Here is a 15,604-nt window from a genome sequence, read left to right as displayed (position 1 = left end):
TACTTCCCTCTGTTCCCCGCCCGTTCATATATCTGTCTAGATGCATTTTAGATGATGCTATCGTGCCCGCCTCTACCACCTCCGCTGGCAAAGCGTTCCAGGCACCCACCACCCTCTGCGTAAAAGACTTTCCACGCACATCTCCCTTATACTTTCCCCCTCTCACCTTGAAATCGTGACCCCTTGTAATTGACACCCCCACTCTTGGAAAAAGCTTGTTGCTATCCACCTTGTCCATACCTCACATAATTTTGTAGACTTCAATCAGGTCCCCCCTCAACCTCCGTCTTTCCAACAAAAACAATCCTAATCTACTCAACCTTTCTTCATAGCTAGCACCCTCCATACCAGGCAACATCCTGGTGAACCTCCTCTGCACCCTCTCTAAAGCATCCACATCCTTCTGGTAATGTGGCGACCAGAACTGAACGCAGTATTCCAAATGTGGCCTAACCAAAGTCCTATACAACTGTAACATGACCTGCCGACTCTTGTATTCAATACCCCGTCCGATGAAGGCAAGCATGCTGTATGCCTTCTTGACCACTCTATTGACTTGCGTTGCCACCTTCAGGGTACAATGGGCCTGAACTCCCAGATCTCTCTGTACATCAATTTTCCCCAGGACTCTTCCATTGACCGTATAGTCCGCTCTTGAATTAGATCTTCCAAAATGCAGTACCTCGCATTTGCCTGGATTAAACTCCATCTGCCATTTCTCTGCCCAACTCTCCAATCTATTTATATTTTGCTGTATTCTCTGACAGTCCTCCTCGCTATCTGCAACTCCACCAATCTTAGTATCATCTGCAAACTTGCTAATCAGACCACCTATACCTTCGTCCAGATCATTTATGTATATCAAACAACAGTGGTCCGAGCACGGATCCTTGTGGAACACCACTAGTCGCCTTTCTCCATTTTGAGACAGTCCCTTCCACCACTACTCTCTGTCTCCTGTTGCCCAGCCAGTTCTTTATCCATCTAGCTAGGACACCCTGAACCCCATACGACTTCACTTTTTCCATCAACCTGCCATGGGAAACTTTGTCAAACGCCTTACTGAAGTCCATGTATATGACATCTACAGCCCTTCCCTCATCAATTAACGTTGTCACTTCCTCAAAGAATTCTATTAGGTTTGTAAGACACGACCTTCCCTGCACAAAACCATGCTGCCTATCACTGATAAGGAAAATCCCAAACCCTTTTATTCGTATACAAGGAGCAAGAGGGTAACTAGAGAAAGGATTGGCCCACTCAAAGACAAAAGAGAGAATTTATGCGTGGAGTCAGAGGAAATGGGTGAGATTCTTAATGAGTACTTTGCATCGGTATTCACCAAGGAGAGGGGCATATCACTGATATTACCTTACTTGAGAAAGGACGTACTGGCACTGGAGGGTGTGCAGAGGAGATTCCCTAGGTTAATCCCAGAGCTGAAGGGGTTGGATTACGAGGAGAGGTTGAGTAGACTGGGACTGTACTCGTTGGAATTTAGAAGGATGAGGGGGGAATCTTATAGAAACATCTAAGATTATGAAGGGAATAGATAGGATAGATGCGGGCAGGTTGTTTCCACTGGTGGGTGAAAGCAGAACTAGGGGGCATAGCCTCAAAATAAGGGGAAGTAGATTTAGCACTGAGTTTAGGAGGAACTTCTTCACCCAAAGGGTTGTGAATCTATGGAATTCCTTGCCCAGTGAAGCAGTAGAGGCTCCTTCATTAAATGTTTTTAAGATAAAGATAGATCGTTTTTTTAAGAATAAAGGGATTAAGGGTTATGGTGTTCGGGCCGAAAAGTGGAGCTGAGTCCACAAAAGATCAGCCATGATCTCATTGAATGGTGGAGCAGGTTCGAGGGGCCAGATGGCCTTCTGCTCCTAGTTCTTATGTTCTTATAAGTCTATTTTCTTCCAAATGTGAATAGATCCTATCCCTCAGTATCTTCTCCAACAGTTTGCCTACCACTGACGTCAAGCTCACAGGTCTATAATTCCCTGGATTATCTCTGCTACCCTTCTTAAATAAAGAGACAACATTAGCAATTCTCCAGTCCTCCGGGACCTCACCCATGCTCAAGGATGCTGCAACGATATCTGTTAATGCCGCAGCCATTTCGTCCCTCGCTTCTCTCAGTAACCTGGGATAGATCCCATCCGGACCTGGGGACTTGTCCACCTTAATGCCTTTTAGAATACCCAAAACTTCCCCCTTCCTTATGCTGACTTGACCTAGAGTATTTAAACATCCATCCTTAGCCTCAACATCAGGCCCCTCTCCTTGGTGAATACCGATGCAAAGTACTCATTAAGAATCTCACCCATTTCCTCTGACTCCACGCATAAATTCTCTCTTTTGTCTTTGAGTGGGCCAATCCTTTCTCTAGTTACCCTCTTGCTCCTTGTATATGAATAAAAGGCTTTGGGATTTTCCTTAACCCTGTTAGCCAAAGATATTTCATGACCCCTTTTAGCCCTCTTTATTGTGCGTTTGAGATTTGTCCTACTTTCCCGATATTCCTCCAAAGCTTCATCAGATTTAAGTCGCCTAGATCTTGTGTATGCTTCTTTTTTCATCTTAGCTAGGCTCACAATTCCACCCGTCATCCATGGTTCCCTAATCTTGCCATTTCTATCCCTCATTTTCACAGGGACATGTCCTGCACTCTAATCAACCTTTCCTTAAAAGAAAATGTGGATTTACCCTTAAAGAGCTGCTCCCAATCCACATTCCCTAGCTCCTGCCGAATTTTGTTATACTTGGCCTTTCCCCAATTTAGCACTCTTTCTTTAGGACCACTCTTGTCCTTGTCCATGAGTATTCTAAAACTTACGGAATTGTGATCGCTATTCCCAAAGTAATCACCAACTGAAACTTCAACCACACGGCCGGGATCAGTCCCCAATACCAGGTCCAGTATGGCCCCTTCCTGAGTTGGACTATTTACATACTGCTCTAAAAAACTCTCTTGGATGCTCCTTACAAATTCTGCTCCATCTACGCCTCCAACACTACATGAGTCCCATTCAATGTTGGGGAAGTTAAACTCTCCCATCAAGACCACCCTATTGCTCCTACATTTTTCTATAATCTGTCTACATATTTGTACCTCTACTTCACGCTTGCTTTTGGGAGGCCTGTAGTAAAGTCCCAACAATGTTACTGCACCCTTCCTATTTCTTAGCTCTACCCATATTGCCTCAGTGCTCGAATCCTCCATCGTGCCCTCCTTAATCACAGCTGTGATATCATCTCTGACCAGTAATGCAACTCCTCCACCCCTTTTACCTTCCTCTCTATCACTCCTGAAGTATCTATACCGTGGGATATTTAGTTGCCAGTCTTGCCCTTCCCTCAAGTGGAAAGTGTGAAAATAGAGAAGTCCCCTGGGCCGGATGGGATTTATCCTAGGATTCTCTGGGAAGCTAGGGAGGACATTGCTGAGCCTTTGGCTGATCTTAAAGTCATCTTGGTCAACAGGAATAGTGCCAGAAGACTGAAGTATAGCAAATGTTGTCCCCTTGTTCAAGAAGGGGAGTAGAGACAACCCTGGTAACTATAGACCAGTGAATCTTACTTCTGTTGTGGGCAAAATCTTGGAAAGGTTTATAAGAGATAGGATATATAATCATCTGGAAAGGAATAATTTGATTAGAGATAGTCAACACGGTTTTGTGAAGGATAGATCGTGCCTCACAAACCTTATTGAGTTCTTTGAGAAGGTGACCAAACAGGTGGATGAGGGTAAAGCTGTTGATGTGGTGTATATGGATTTCAGTAAAGCGTTTGATAAGGTTCCCCACGGTAGGCTACTGCAGAAAATACGGAGGCATGGGATTCAGGGTGATTTAGCAGTTTGAATCAGAAATTGGCTAGCTGGAAGAAGACAAAGGGTGGTGGTTGATGGGAAATGTTCAGACTGGAGTCCAGTTACTAGTGGTGTACCACAAGGATCTGTTTTGGGGCCACTGCTGTTTGTCATTTTTATAAATGACCTGGAGGAGGGCGTAGAAGGATGGGTGAGTAAATTTGCAGATGACACTAAAGTCGGTGGAGTTGTGGACAGTGCGGAAGGATGTTACGAGTTACAGAGGGACATAGATAAGCTGCAGCGCTGGGCTGAGAGGTGGCAAATGGAGTTTAATGCAGAAAAGTGTGGGGTGATTCATTTTGGAAGGAATAACAGGAAGACAGAGTACTGGGCTAATGGTAAGATTCTTGGCAGTGTGGATGAGCGGAGAGATTTCGGTGTCCATGTACATAGATCCCTGAAAGTTGCCACCCAGGTTGAGAGGGTTGTTCAGAAGGCGTACGGTGTGTTAGCTTTTATTGGTAGAGTGATTGAGTTTCGGAGCCATGAGGTCATGTTGCAGCTGTACAAAACTCTGGTGCGGCCGCATTTGGAGTATTGCGTGCAATTCTGGTCGCCACATTATAGGAAGGATGTGGAAGCATTGGAAAGGGTGCAGAGGAGATTTACCAGAATGTTGCCTGGTATGGAGGGAAGATCTTATGAGGAAAGGCTGAGGGACTTGAGGCTGTTTTCGTTAGAGAGAAGCAGGTTAAGAGGTGACTTAATTGAGGCATACAAGATGATCAGAGGATTGGATAGGGTGGACAGTGAGAGCCTTTTTCCTCGGATGGTGATGTCGAGCACGAGGGGACATAGCTTTAAATTGAGGGGAGATAGATATAGGACAGATGTCAGAGGTAGGTTCTTTACTCAGAGAGTAGTAATGGCGTGGAATGCCCTGCCTGCAACAGTAGTGGACTCGCCAACACTAAGGACATTCAAATGGTCATTGGATAGACATATGGACAATAAGGGAATAGTGTAGATGGGCTTTAGAGTGGTTTCACAGGTCGGCGCAACATCGAGGGCCGAAGGGCCTGTACTGCGCTGTTATGTTCTATGTTCAACCAAGTCTCAGTAATACCAATAATATCATATTCCCAGGTACTAATCCAAGCCCTAAGGTCATCTGCCTTACCTGCTACACTTCTCGCATTGAAATAAATGCACCTCAGACCACCTGTCCCTTTGCGTTCATCATCTCTTCCCTGTCTACTCTTCCCCTTAGTCACATTGAGTTTATTATCTAGTACCTTACTGGCTTTAGTTGCTGCCTCTTTACTGACCTCTAACTTCCTAATCTGGTTCCCATCCCTCGCCACATTAGTTTATTTGTCAGGGGGGGGGACTGCTGGCTGCTTCTGTCACCTCCAGTATGAAAAACTTCCAGCTGTTTACCCTCACCGAGCACACACACACAGATATTGGGGCAGCTCCTTCAGCTTAATCCATTCTTTGTATATTCCAAGTGGAAAGCAGAATCCACAATTCTGTTAAAGCATTACTTCGAGGATCTCTTGATATGCGTTGGCCATTATATCCTTTTGTTTTTACTGGAGATGGTAATCAGTCGCTCTCTGGATGCTTTCAGAAGTATCTTGTTTGGAAACAGGGAGGGATTCCATTGGCCCTTAGAGGAACCCTACACCCTGTATGCTTCATCCGATGCCAGTGCTTTTGTCGTTACATTGTATATGTTGTGTTGCCCTATTATGTATTTTCTTTATTCCCTTTTCTTCTCATGTACTTAATGATCTGTTGAGCTGCTCGCAGAAAAATACATTTCACTGTACCTCGGTACACGTGACAATAAACAAATCCAATCCAATCCAACCCCCTGCAGCCATCCAGCCAGTAATTTGTGTACATTCTCAGCCATCTTTGGATTTGCGTCCAGGTCCATTTATAAAAAGAAACTTAAAAAAGGGGGGAGTAGCTGCTTTTCTGTGGGTTCTGGAGCCACTCGCTTATAACCTGTTACTTGTCCTGATTGCCTGATGTTTACCTACCTAATCCTTGAGTTAATATTTGCTGTTATCTTCCTGGAAGATTTTGGGATTAGTACTGGTAAGAATATGTCGAAAAATTCACAAAATCCGTAGATAATTCAGCAGGAGTGGAGCTGCCTTTTCAATATGGCAGCTTGATCCTCGGGAAGTCTCCCATCCCCACGCTCTATCCGAATGATTGACCAAAGGCTTGGTGTGTTGATCCAAAATCTATGTGCCCAAGCGGCCGATTTGAAAAGCAGCATTCAGAGACTTGATGATACGGCAGAGAGAATCCTGCATGTGGAACATAATGCCTCCTCCGTGGAGGCAAGAATTCAATCCTTGGAAAATTGGTTGAGTGGCACAGCAAAGGTTCTGGAGAACTTAGAGAAGCGATCGGAGAAAGATTATCCGAATCATTGGTCTGCTCTAAGGTCTGGAGGATTCCATGTGGATTATACAAGTCTGGGCAATCTGGTGGTGAGTTGGCAGGTCTGGAGCATTTCTTCTCTTCTTTGAAGCTGCTGGAGGCCTCGGAAAGCCAACTAGAGCAATCTGCTGGCTGCATTGTGCCCGAATGGCAGGGCAAACATTAGATGCCGGGTGATCCCTCTTCTTGCCATGCCTCACAAAATCTATCCGGTAAATCTGCTTTTAGAGAGAGACAGTTTGTGTCCCGAATATTAGGCTATATCAACTGGCCTCTCATCTAAGCTTCATCAGCGACTGGGATAGGATGGATCCCGTGTCCACCAACAAGACAGGAGATCTAAACTGACTTCCACTCTCTCCTATCCAAGGCAACCCAGACTTTCTATCTGGTCTAATCGAGCATGGATTCGATACCTGGAGATGTAGAGGCAGTTGAAGGCTGGGGCACATAGGATTTACTTTGCAGAAGGAGGCCATTCGGCCCATTGAGTCTGCACCAGCCCTTGGAAAGAGCACCCTACCCAAGCCTCCCTATCCACGCAGCCCAGCCCCACCTTTTTGGACACTAAGGGTAATTTAGCGTGGCCAATCCACCTAACCTGCACATCTTTGGAATGTGGGAGGAAACCGGAGCACCCGGAGGAAACCCACGCAGACACGGGGAGAACGTGCAGACTCCGCACAGACAGTGACCCAAGTCAGGAATCAAACCTGGGACCCTGGAGCTGTGAAGCAACTGTGCTAACCACTGTGCTACCGTACTGCCCTAGGTTCAGAGATGCGTCCTTGTCACCCTTTGAGGAACTGTCAGCAATTTGGCACCCCAGGATAATTCTTTAAGTATTTACAGCTTAGAGACTTTATCCTTAATAAGACTTCCCTGCATCTTGACTGTTCAATTTCCCTGGTGGAAAGAATCCTGAATTCTGTGGAGCCCAAACAATTGATTATCAAGTTCTATGATGTTTTGAACTCCAGGGCCGGCGTCACCACACTGAGTGCCTTCCAGGCATGGGAAAAGGACTTGGATATCAAGGTTGATATGAAACATGGGGTAAATGTGGGACAGTTCAAGATACGACACTGTATCATATTGCGCCTAGTTTTACACACAGATTTGGTCCTGTCTTATCCCAGAGGTGCCTAAAGTGCCAGGTAGTCGAGGGTGATTATATACATTGTTTACTCTTGTTCCTTCGTACCCTTTTTACACCAATTCCTCTGTTATTCGTTGTGTTTATTATAAAAGTTGGGGGAAAATCTAATAAATATTGCATTAAAAAAACGTCAATATTTTTTGCGTAGTTCCATGGTTTATTTCACCATGGTCGTGACACCGAGTTACTCGTGGACATTGAAGTCACCCCACCCAGACTACGTCTTTTGCCCTTGCCACTTTCCGTGTTTCTTCCAAGTGATGTTCACCATGGAGGGTTACTGATTCACCAGCTAGTGAGGGTGCTGGCTGGTCATCAGCAACAGTTTGTCCATGTTTGACCTGATGCTCTGCTGCTTTGCCTGTGTATTTCAGCATTTGTTTTGCCTTGATGTCAGTACATTGACTGTCGGAACATGATCTGCGTGCCCACTCTTGTCCGGTTGGATGCGAGGGTGTCGACAGAATCCTGATTTCTGTGACTTAGGCCTGGAAGAAAGGGACAGGTGTGCTTCGTGTCTATCACCACCATAGAACTCCCCAAAGCACTTGTAATGGTGAAGTACTTTTTGAAGTGCTGTCACTGTTACAATACAGGAAAGGCGGCAGCCAGTTTGTACACAGCAAGGTCCCACAAACAGCAATGAAATTGTGATCAGAACATCTGTTTTCATTTCTTTGACTGAATGTCATGGGGTCTTTTAGCATCCATTTTAGAGAGCAGGCAGGGCTTCAATTTAACACCTAACTGGGAAGGCTGCACCTGTGACACTGCAGCACTGCCTCAGTAACTGGACTGAGACTGTCAGCCTGGATTCTGTGCTTAAATCTCTGGAGTGGGACGTGGAACCCGTGACTTTGTGACTCTGAGATGAGTGTTTCCCACTGAACCAACTGGGTGATTGGGTGAAGGGATGGGCGGATGCTGTGTCTGTTCCTGCTCATGGTGGTGAGTTCATTTGCTGCTGCTTCTTGTTGTCTAATCGTTAATCCGTCTCTTGTACCCTTCTTTCAGGCCCTCCTTCTGTCTCGGCAATGAGACCCTCCGGGTGCCAATGGCCCTCTTCGCCTTGAACCGGCGCCGGCTGTGTGAACAGTTACGAATGAACACACAGGTGCCGAAGAAAGCGGTGGTGGTGTTGCAGGGGGGAGATCAGCTTCAGCGAAACTGCACCGATACTGATATTGTCTTTCGTCAGGTGAGTCGCAGCTTCTAAAACCTTAAGGAACAGGTGTGGGGAGACTGATGTCTGTTTTATTACTTTGGTTAATAGTGAGGTGTGTGTTCATGTAAGTGGCACAGGATTGGGTATAATGTCCAGCACAGAGACGTGCCACTTGGTTAACAGATCCAGGCAGGTCTCTGCCAAACAAGCTCCTCCCTCTTTAACCGCATCCACATATCATCCTAAGGTACCACTTCTCCTAATCACACTGTCTCACTGGGGGTTCAGGCACTCTTGGGGAACTGTATGAATAGTTGTCTTTGGTCAGGCAGGCGATTCTCCACAGGGCTGACTGTGACCAGAAATCAATCAATCAACTGGACAGCTATCAGGAGAGGCCTTTCTGCCTGTTGTGTTGGTGCTAGTTCTTTGGAAGTGCTGTCCAATTGAGCCCCATTTGCCATTTATTTTTTGCCCATGACCCTGAGGGTCCGTCTTCTTCAAATATCTGTCCGATTGCCTTTTGAAAGTTCCTACGGAACTTGATTTCACCATCTTTTCTGACCGTGTGATCCAGATCGCGACCACCTGCCAGAAGAAATATCTCCTCCGCTTCCCCTCAAATTATTTCACCAGTTATTTAAAATCGATGAACCTGGGTTACTGACCCACATGCCAGTTGAAATAACTTCTCTGTAATTGCTCCAACAAAAGCCCTGGCAGAATATCCCAGTGGATTGCACTGTAAAATACGAGTTAAGAACTGCTCATGATGAACTAAGTGGCAGTCTGCTGACCAAGGCGATCTTCAGAAGATCATAGGAAGTAGGAGGAGGAGGAAAAGGCCCCTCGAGCCTGCTCTACCATTCATTGAGATCATGTCTGATCTGATTATAGCCTTCGTTCCACATTATTGCTGGCCACCATAACAATGAAAAATCAGTCTAACTTGACCGTGAATATATTCAATGATCCTGCCTCCACCGCTGGCTGGAGAAGAGAACTCCAAACTCTCCAACCGACTAAGAAATTCATCCTCTTCGCTGTCTTAAATGGGGAGACCCTATTCTTCCTGTAGGAAACGTCCTCTCAGTATCCATCTTGTCAAGCTACCTCACAATCTTCTAATGTTTCAGTAAGACCGCCTCTAATTATTCAAAACCTAAACCCGTATCGGCCCAACCTGCTCAAGTTCCCTCAGAAATACAACATCCTCATCCCAGGAATCACCCTAGTGAACCTGCTCCATGCTGCCTCCCATGCACACGTATCCCTCCTTGGGTAAGATGACTCTCTGGTTAACCATTGTTGAAAGTTGCTTTACTCTGTACAACACGAGTATGGAGCAACCGTCATTGTGGCCATGGGGTACACTTGTCAGTTCTAAATAGGAGTGGTGCTCTGCCCCTGTCAGTGTTTATGGGTTACCCACCTGTGATTACTTTGGGTGTAATCCTGAGTTCATAAAGATGACAACTGGAGTGTGGCCTCTGGGATTATGTTCGGCATCAGAGTCAGACAGCATGGTTTTATTCGTCAATGCTCACTGCTGTTATAACCCACGCGAGGTTTGTGGTGTTGGCCTAACCAGTCTCCCTGTGAGCCTCGCAGAACACGAACTCCCCCGAAATGTGGGTGAGGAACTGATGATCACTTGGAGGTTCGGATCACTGTACAGTCGGCCAGAGTCGGTACCGACCAGACACACCTGGCAGGGATCTGACTAATATGTAAATATTGTTCTACATAATAAAATGGGTTGTGTTTGAAGAAATTCGATCCCTCTCAGCACGGAGCGCACATTGGTTAGCACTGCTGCCTCACAGCTCCAGGGACCCGGGTTAGCACTGCTGCCTCACAGCACCAGGGACCCGAGTTAACACTGCTGCCTCACAGCACCAGGGACCCGAGTTAACACTGCTGCCTCACAGCACCAGGGACCCGAGTTAACACTGCTGCCTCACAGCACCAGGGACCCGAGTTAACACTGCTGCCTCACAGCTCCAGGGACCCGGGTTAGCACTGCTGCCTCACAGCTCCAGGGACCCGGGTTCGACTCCGGCCTTGGGTGACTGTGTGGAGTTTGTACGTTCTCCCCGTGTGCGCGTGGGTTTCCTCCGGGTGCTCCAGTTTCCTCCCACAGTCCAAACATGTGCAGGTTAGTTGGATTGGGCATGTTAAATTGTCCCCAAGGCTGCGGTTACAGGGAGGGGGATTGGGCCTACATAGAGTGCTCTTTCGTAGGGTCAGTGCAAACTCGAGGGCTGAATAGCCTCTTTCTGCACTGGAGGGATTTTATGATTCTATGATCAAATTGAAGCAAATGAGAACAGATGGCAGCAAGGATGTAAAGTTACAAGTTGAGTATTGGCTGGCAGAGTTGTGTCAGTCAGTGGGAGGGACTGATGGCTGGACTGACAACAAACAGTTTATTCAGCAGCGAGTAATTAAACAGAGTCTTTACCATCGACAGGAAAGAGAACTTGTGAATGAAACTACAGCAATGTCTCCCGGTAAAAGCAGGATTATTTTTCCAAAATGCAGTGAGTGGAGGATAGTTACATCATAAAAATTATCCCAGTAAAACCAGTCTGACTCATTTACAGCAGCGTGGTCTCCAGACACAGTTAACAGGACAAGCCCCTAATCACCTCCATTCTGGCTGGCTCTTGTAGTGCTGATTATACCATTTATAATAATATAACATAATCTTTATTATTGTCACAAGTAGGTTTACATTAACACTGCAATGAAGTTACTGTGAAAATCCCCTAGTCACCACATTCCGGCGCCTGTTCGGGTACACCGAGGGAGAATTCAGAATGATCAACCCACCTAACAGCACATCTTTCGGGACTTGTGGGAGGAAACCGGAGCACCCGGAGGAAACCCACGCAGACACTGGGAGAGCGTGCCGACCCCACGCAGACAGTGACCCAAGCCGGGAATCAAACCTGGGACCCTGGCCCTGTGAAGCACTGTGCTACCGTGCCGCCCTTATGTTATGTAGCTCCCGGGATACGAGGTTCAGCCTCTCTGAAAGACACAGGACGTTCCTGATTGAGGGTAGCTTCCTCCTTAATCGTAAAAATGTTAGCCTCATCCTGCCCATTTTAAAGACTAGCAATATAACCCAACATATGTGCCTGTGTGTCTGTGCCTGTGTGTCTGTGCCTGTGTGTCTGTGCCTGTGTGGCTGTGCGCCGGTGTGGCTGTGCGCCGGTGTGGCTGTGCGCCGGTGTGGCTGTGCGCCGGTGTGGCTGTGCGCCGGTGTGGCTGTGCGCCGGTGTGGCTGTGCGCCGGTGTGGCTGTGCGCCGGTGTGGCTGTGCGCCGGTGTGGCTGTGCGCCGGTGTGGCTGTGCGCCGGTGTGGCTGTGCGCCGGTGTGGCTGTGCGCCGGTGTGGCTGTGCGCCGGTGTGGCTGTGCGCCGGTGTGGCTGTGCGCCGGTGTGGCTGTGCGCCGGTGTGGCTGTGCGCCGGTGTGGCTGTGCGCCGGTGTGGCTGTGCGCCGGTGTGGCTGTGCGCCGGTGTGGCTGTGCGCCGGTGTGGCTGTGCGCCGGTGTGGCTGTGCGCCGGTGTGGCTGTGCGCCGGTGTGGCTGTGCGCCGGTGTGGCTGTGCGCCGGTGTGGCTGTGCGCCGGTGTGGCTGTGCGCCGGTGTGGCTGTGCGCCGGTGTGGCTGTGCGCCGGTGTGGCTGTGCGCCGGTGTGGCTGTGCGCCGGTGTGGCTGTGCGCCGGTGTGGCTGTGCGCCGGTGTGGCTGTGCGCCGGTGTGGCTGTGCGCCGGTGTGGCTGTGCGCCGGTGTGGCTGTGCGCCGGTGTGGCTGTGCGCCGGTGTGGCTGTGCGCCGGTGTGGCTGTGCGCCGGTGTGGCTGTGCGCCGGTGTGGCTGTGCGCCGGTGTGGCTGTGCGCCGGTGTGGCTGTGCGCCGGTGTGGCTGTGCGCCGGTGTGGCTGTGCGCCGGTGTGGCTGTGCGCCGGTGTGGCTGTGCGCCGGTGTGGCTGTGCGCCGGTGTGGCTGTGCGCCGGTGTGGCTGTGCGCCGGTGTGGCTGTGCGCCGGTGTGGCTGTGCGCCGGTGTGGCTGTGCGCCGGTGTGGCTGTGCGCCGGTGTGGCTGTGCGCCGGTGTGGCTGTGCGCCGGTGTGGCTGTGCGCCGGTGTGGCTGTGCGCCGGTGTGGCTGTGCGCCGGTGTGGCTGTGCGCCGGTGTGGCTGTGCGCCGGTGTGGCTGTGCGCCGGTGTGGCTGTGCGCCGGTGTGGCTGTGCGCCGGTGTGGCTGTGCGCCGGTGTGGCTGTGCGCCGGTGTGGCTGTGCGCCGGTGTGGCTGTGCGCCGGTGTGGCTGTGCGCCGGTGTGGCTGTGCGCCGGTGTGGCTGTGCGCCGGTGTGGCTGTGCGCCGGTGTGGCTGTGCGCCGGTGTGGCTGTGCGCCGGTGTGGCTGTGCGCCGGTGTGGCTGTGCGCCGGTGTGGCTGTGCGCCGGTGTGGCTGTGCGCCGGTGTGGCTGTGCGCCGGTGTGGCTGTGCGCCGGTGTGGCTGTGCGCCGGTGTGGCTGTGCGCCGGTGTGGCTGTGCGCCGGTGTGGCTGTGCGCCGGTGTGGCTGTGCGCCGGTGTGGCTGTGCGCCGGTGTGGCTGTGCGCCGGTGTGGCTGTGCGCCGGTGTGGCTGTGCGCCGGTGTGGCTGTGCGCCGGTGTGGCTGTGCGCCGGTGTGGCTGTGCGCCGGTGTGGCTGTGCGCCGGTGTGGCTGTGCGCCGGTGTGGCTGTGCGCCGGTGTGGCTGTGCGCCGGTGTGGCTGTGCGCCGGTGTGGCTGTGCGCCGGTGTGGCTGTGCGCCGGTGTGGGCCTGTGTATGTTATCACAGTTAGCAGGAAATCAATCCATTTTGAACAGAGAATGATTCTTTTCTTTATCAATGCAGACACTGAGATTAAACATTGCCTGGTGCTGTCGAGATTCATTGCAATTGTACAATACAGTAAAAACAGCAGTACAGCTAATAGGTAAAAGGAACATTGCAACTCATCCAATCGTGTATAAAAAGCTTCACTGGAGTACAGATATTTTGAATGATCTGTTCAATGTATTCAGAACAAACCTACCTGCGAAATGCAGAGAATGAAATGTGGCAGTTCCGTGTTTGCCCTCTGCTGGATTGCACAGTCCAATCTAATAAGAGTTAGAAAAAGGTTGACTCAGTCCCATCTGTTTGGGATATTTAGCAAGCAATTGAATCAAGCATTGTTATAAAGTTAGATCACAGAGCAGGGGAAGCTGGCAGTGTATTCTGCATTTAGCTACTGTCAGCAGTCACTGAGTGTCCATTGCTTCTGTTGAGCAGAAATACTAACTGCATTGATGCAGTACAAATTGGAGCAGATGACTTGATGAATCTGGTTGCTGCTTGCTGTTTCATCGCCATCGTTGGGATGAGATGTTAGAACATAACACATTTACTGCGTCTAGTACCTCTTCTCTTGCCACTTCCATGCCCTGTGAGTGCCAGTTTGGTTTGGATGGTAACACTCGCCTCTGTGTCAGAAGATGTAAGTCCCACTGTCGAGACTTGAACAACGAATCCAGGCTGGCACGCCAACTACAGCACTGAGTGAGGTGTGTGTACACTGTCAGGTACAGCACTGAGTGAGGTGTACACTGTCAGACACAGCATTGAGTGAGGGGTACACTGTCCGATGCAGCACTGAGTGAGGTGTACACTCAGATGCAGCACTGAGTGAGGTGTACACTGTCGTGTGCAGCACTGACTGACGTGTACACTGTCGGGTGCAGCACTGAGTGAGGTGTACACTGTCAGATACAGCATTGAGTGAGGTGTACACTGTCAGACACAGCACTGAGTGAGGGGTACACTGTCCGATGCAGCACTGAGTGAGGTGTACACTGTCAGATGCAGCACTGAGTGAGGTGTACACTGTCAGATACAGCACTGAGTGAGGTGTACACTGTCAGACACAGCATTGAGTGAGGTGTACACTGTCAGACACAGCACTGAGTGAGGGGTACACTGTCCGATGCAGCACTGAGTGAGGTGTACACTCAGATGCAGCACTGAGTGAGGTGTACACTGTCGTGTGCAGCACTGACTGACGTGTACACTGTCGGGTGCAGCACTGAGTGAGGTGTACACTGTCAGATACAGCACTGAGTGAGGTGTACACTCAGATGCAGCACTGAGTGAGGTGTGTGTACACTGTCAGATACAGCACTGAGTGACGTGTACACTGTCAGATACAGCACTGAGTGAGGTGTACACTGTCAGATGCAGCACTGAGTGAGGTGTACACTGTCAGGTACAGCACTGAGTGAGGTGTACACTGTCCGATGCAGCACTGAGTGAGGTGTACACTGTCCGATGCAGCACTGAGTGAGGTGTACACTGTCCGATGCAGCACTGAGTGAGGTCTACACTGTCGGGTGCAGCACTGACTGACGTGTACACTGTCGGGTGCAGCACTGAGTGAGGTGTACACTGTCAGATACAGCACTGAGTGAGGTGTACACTCAGATGCAGCACTGAGTGAGGTGTGTGTACACTGTCAGGTACAGCACTGAGTGAGGTGTACACTGTCAGATGCAGCACTGAGTGAGGTGTACACTGTCAGATACAGCACTGAGTGAGGTGTACACTGTTAGATACAGCACTGAGTGAGGTGTACACTGTCAGATGCAGCACTGAGTGAGGTGTACACTGTCAGATGCAGCACTGAGTGAGGTGTACACTGTCAGATGCAGCACTGAGTGAGGTGTACACTCAGATGCAGCACTGAGTGAGGTGTGTGTACACTGTCAGGTACAGCACTGAGTGAGGTGTACACTGTCAGATGCAGCACTGAGTGAGGTGTACACTGTCAGATACAGCACTGAGTGAGGTGTACACTGTTAGATACAGCACTGAGTGAGGTGTACACTGTCAGATGCAGCACTGAGTGAGGTGTACACTCAGATGCAGCACTGAGTGAGGTGTACACTCAGATGCAGCACTGAGTGAGGTGTACACT

General features: G+C 49.7%; 1 protein-coding gene across 7 annotated transcripts in view; it reads left to right on the top strand.

The window, feature by feature from the left end:
- pepd (peptidase D) overlaps positions 1 to 15,604 on the top strand; it is a 720,447-nt gene that overhangs the window by 344,488 nt on the left and 360,355 nt on the right. For all 7 annotated transcript variants that reach the window (XM_072517763.1, XM_072517762.1, XM_072517760.1 and 4 more), the window contains one exon: positions 8,451 to 8,634. In XM_072517763.1, coding sequence (XP_072373864.1) covers positions 8,451 to 8,634 — 184 coding nt within the window. The remainder of the gene's footprint in view (positions 1 to 8,450; positions 8,635 to 15,604) is intronic.

The sequence above is a fragment of the Scyliorhinus torazame genome, chromosome 10 (genome assembly GCF_047496885.1).
Source record: "Scyliorhinus torazame isolate Kashiwa2021f chromosome 10, sScyTor2.1, whole genome shotgun sequence".
Taxonomy (NCBI): domain Eukaryota; kingdom Metazoa; phylum Chordata; class Chondrichthyes; order Carcharhiniformes; family Scyliorhinidae; genus Scyliorhinus; species Scyliorhinus torazame.
The sequence above is the reverse complement of the archived record's forward strand: the minus strand, read 5'-3'. Positions and strand labels throughout refer to the sequence as shown.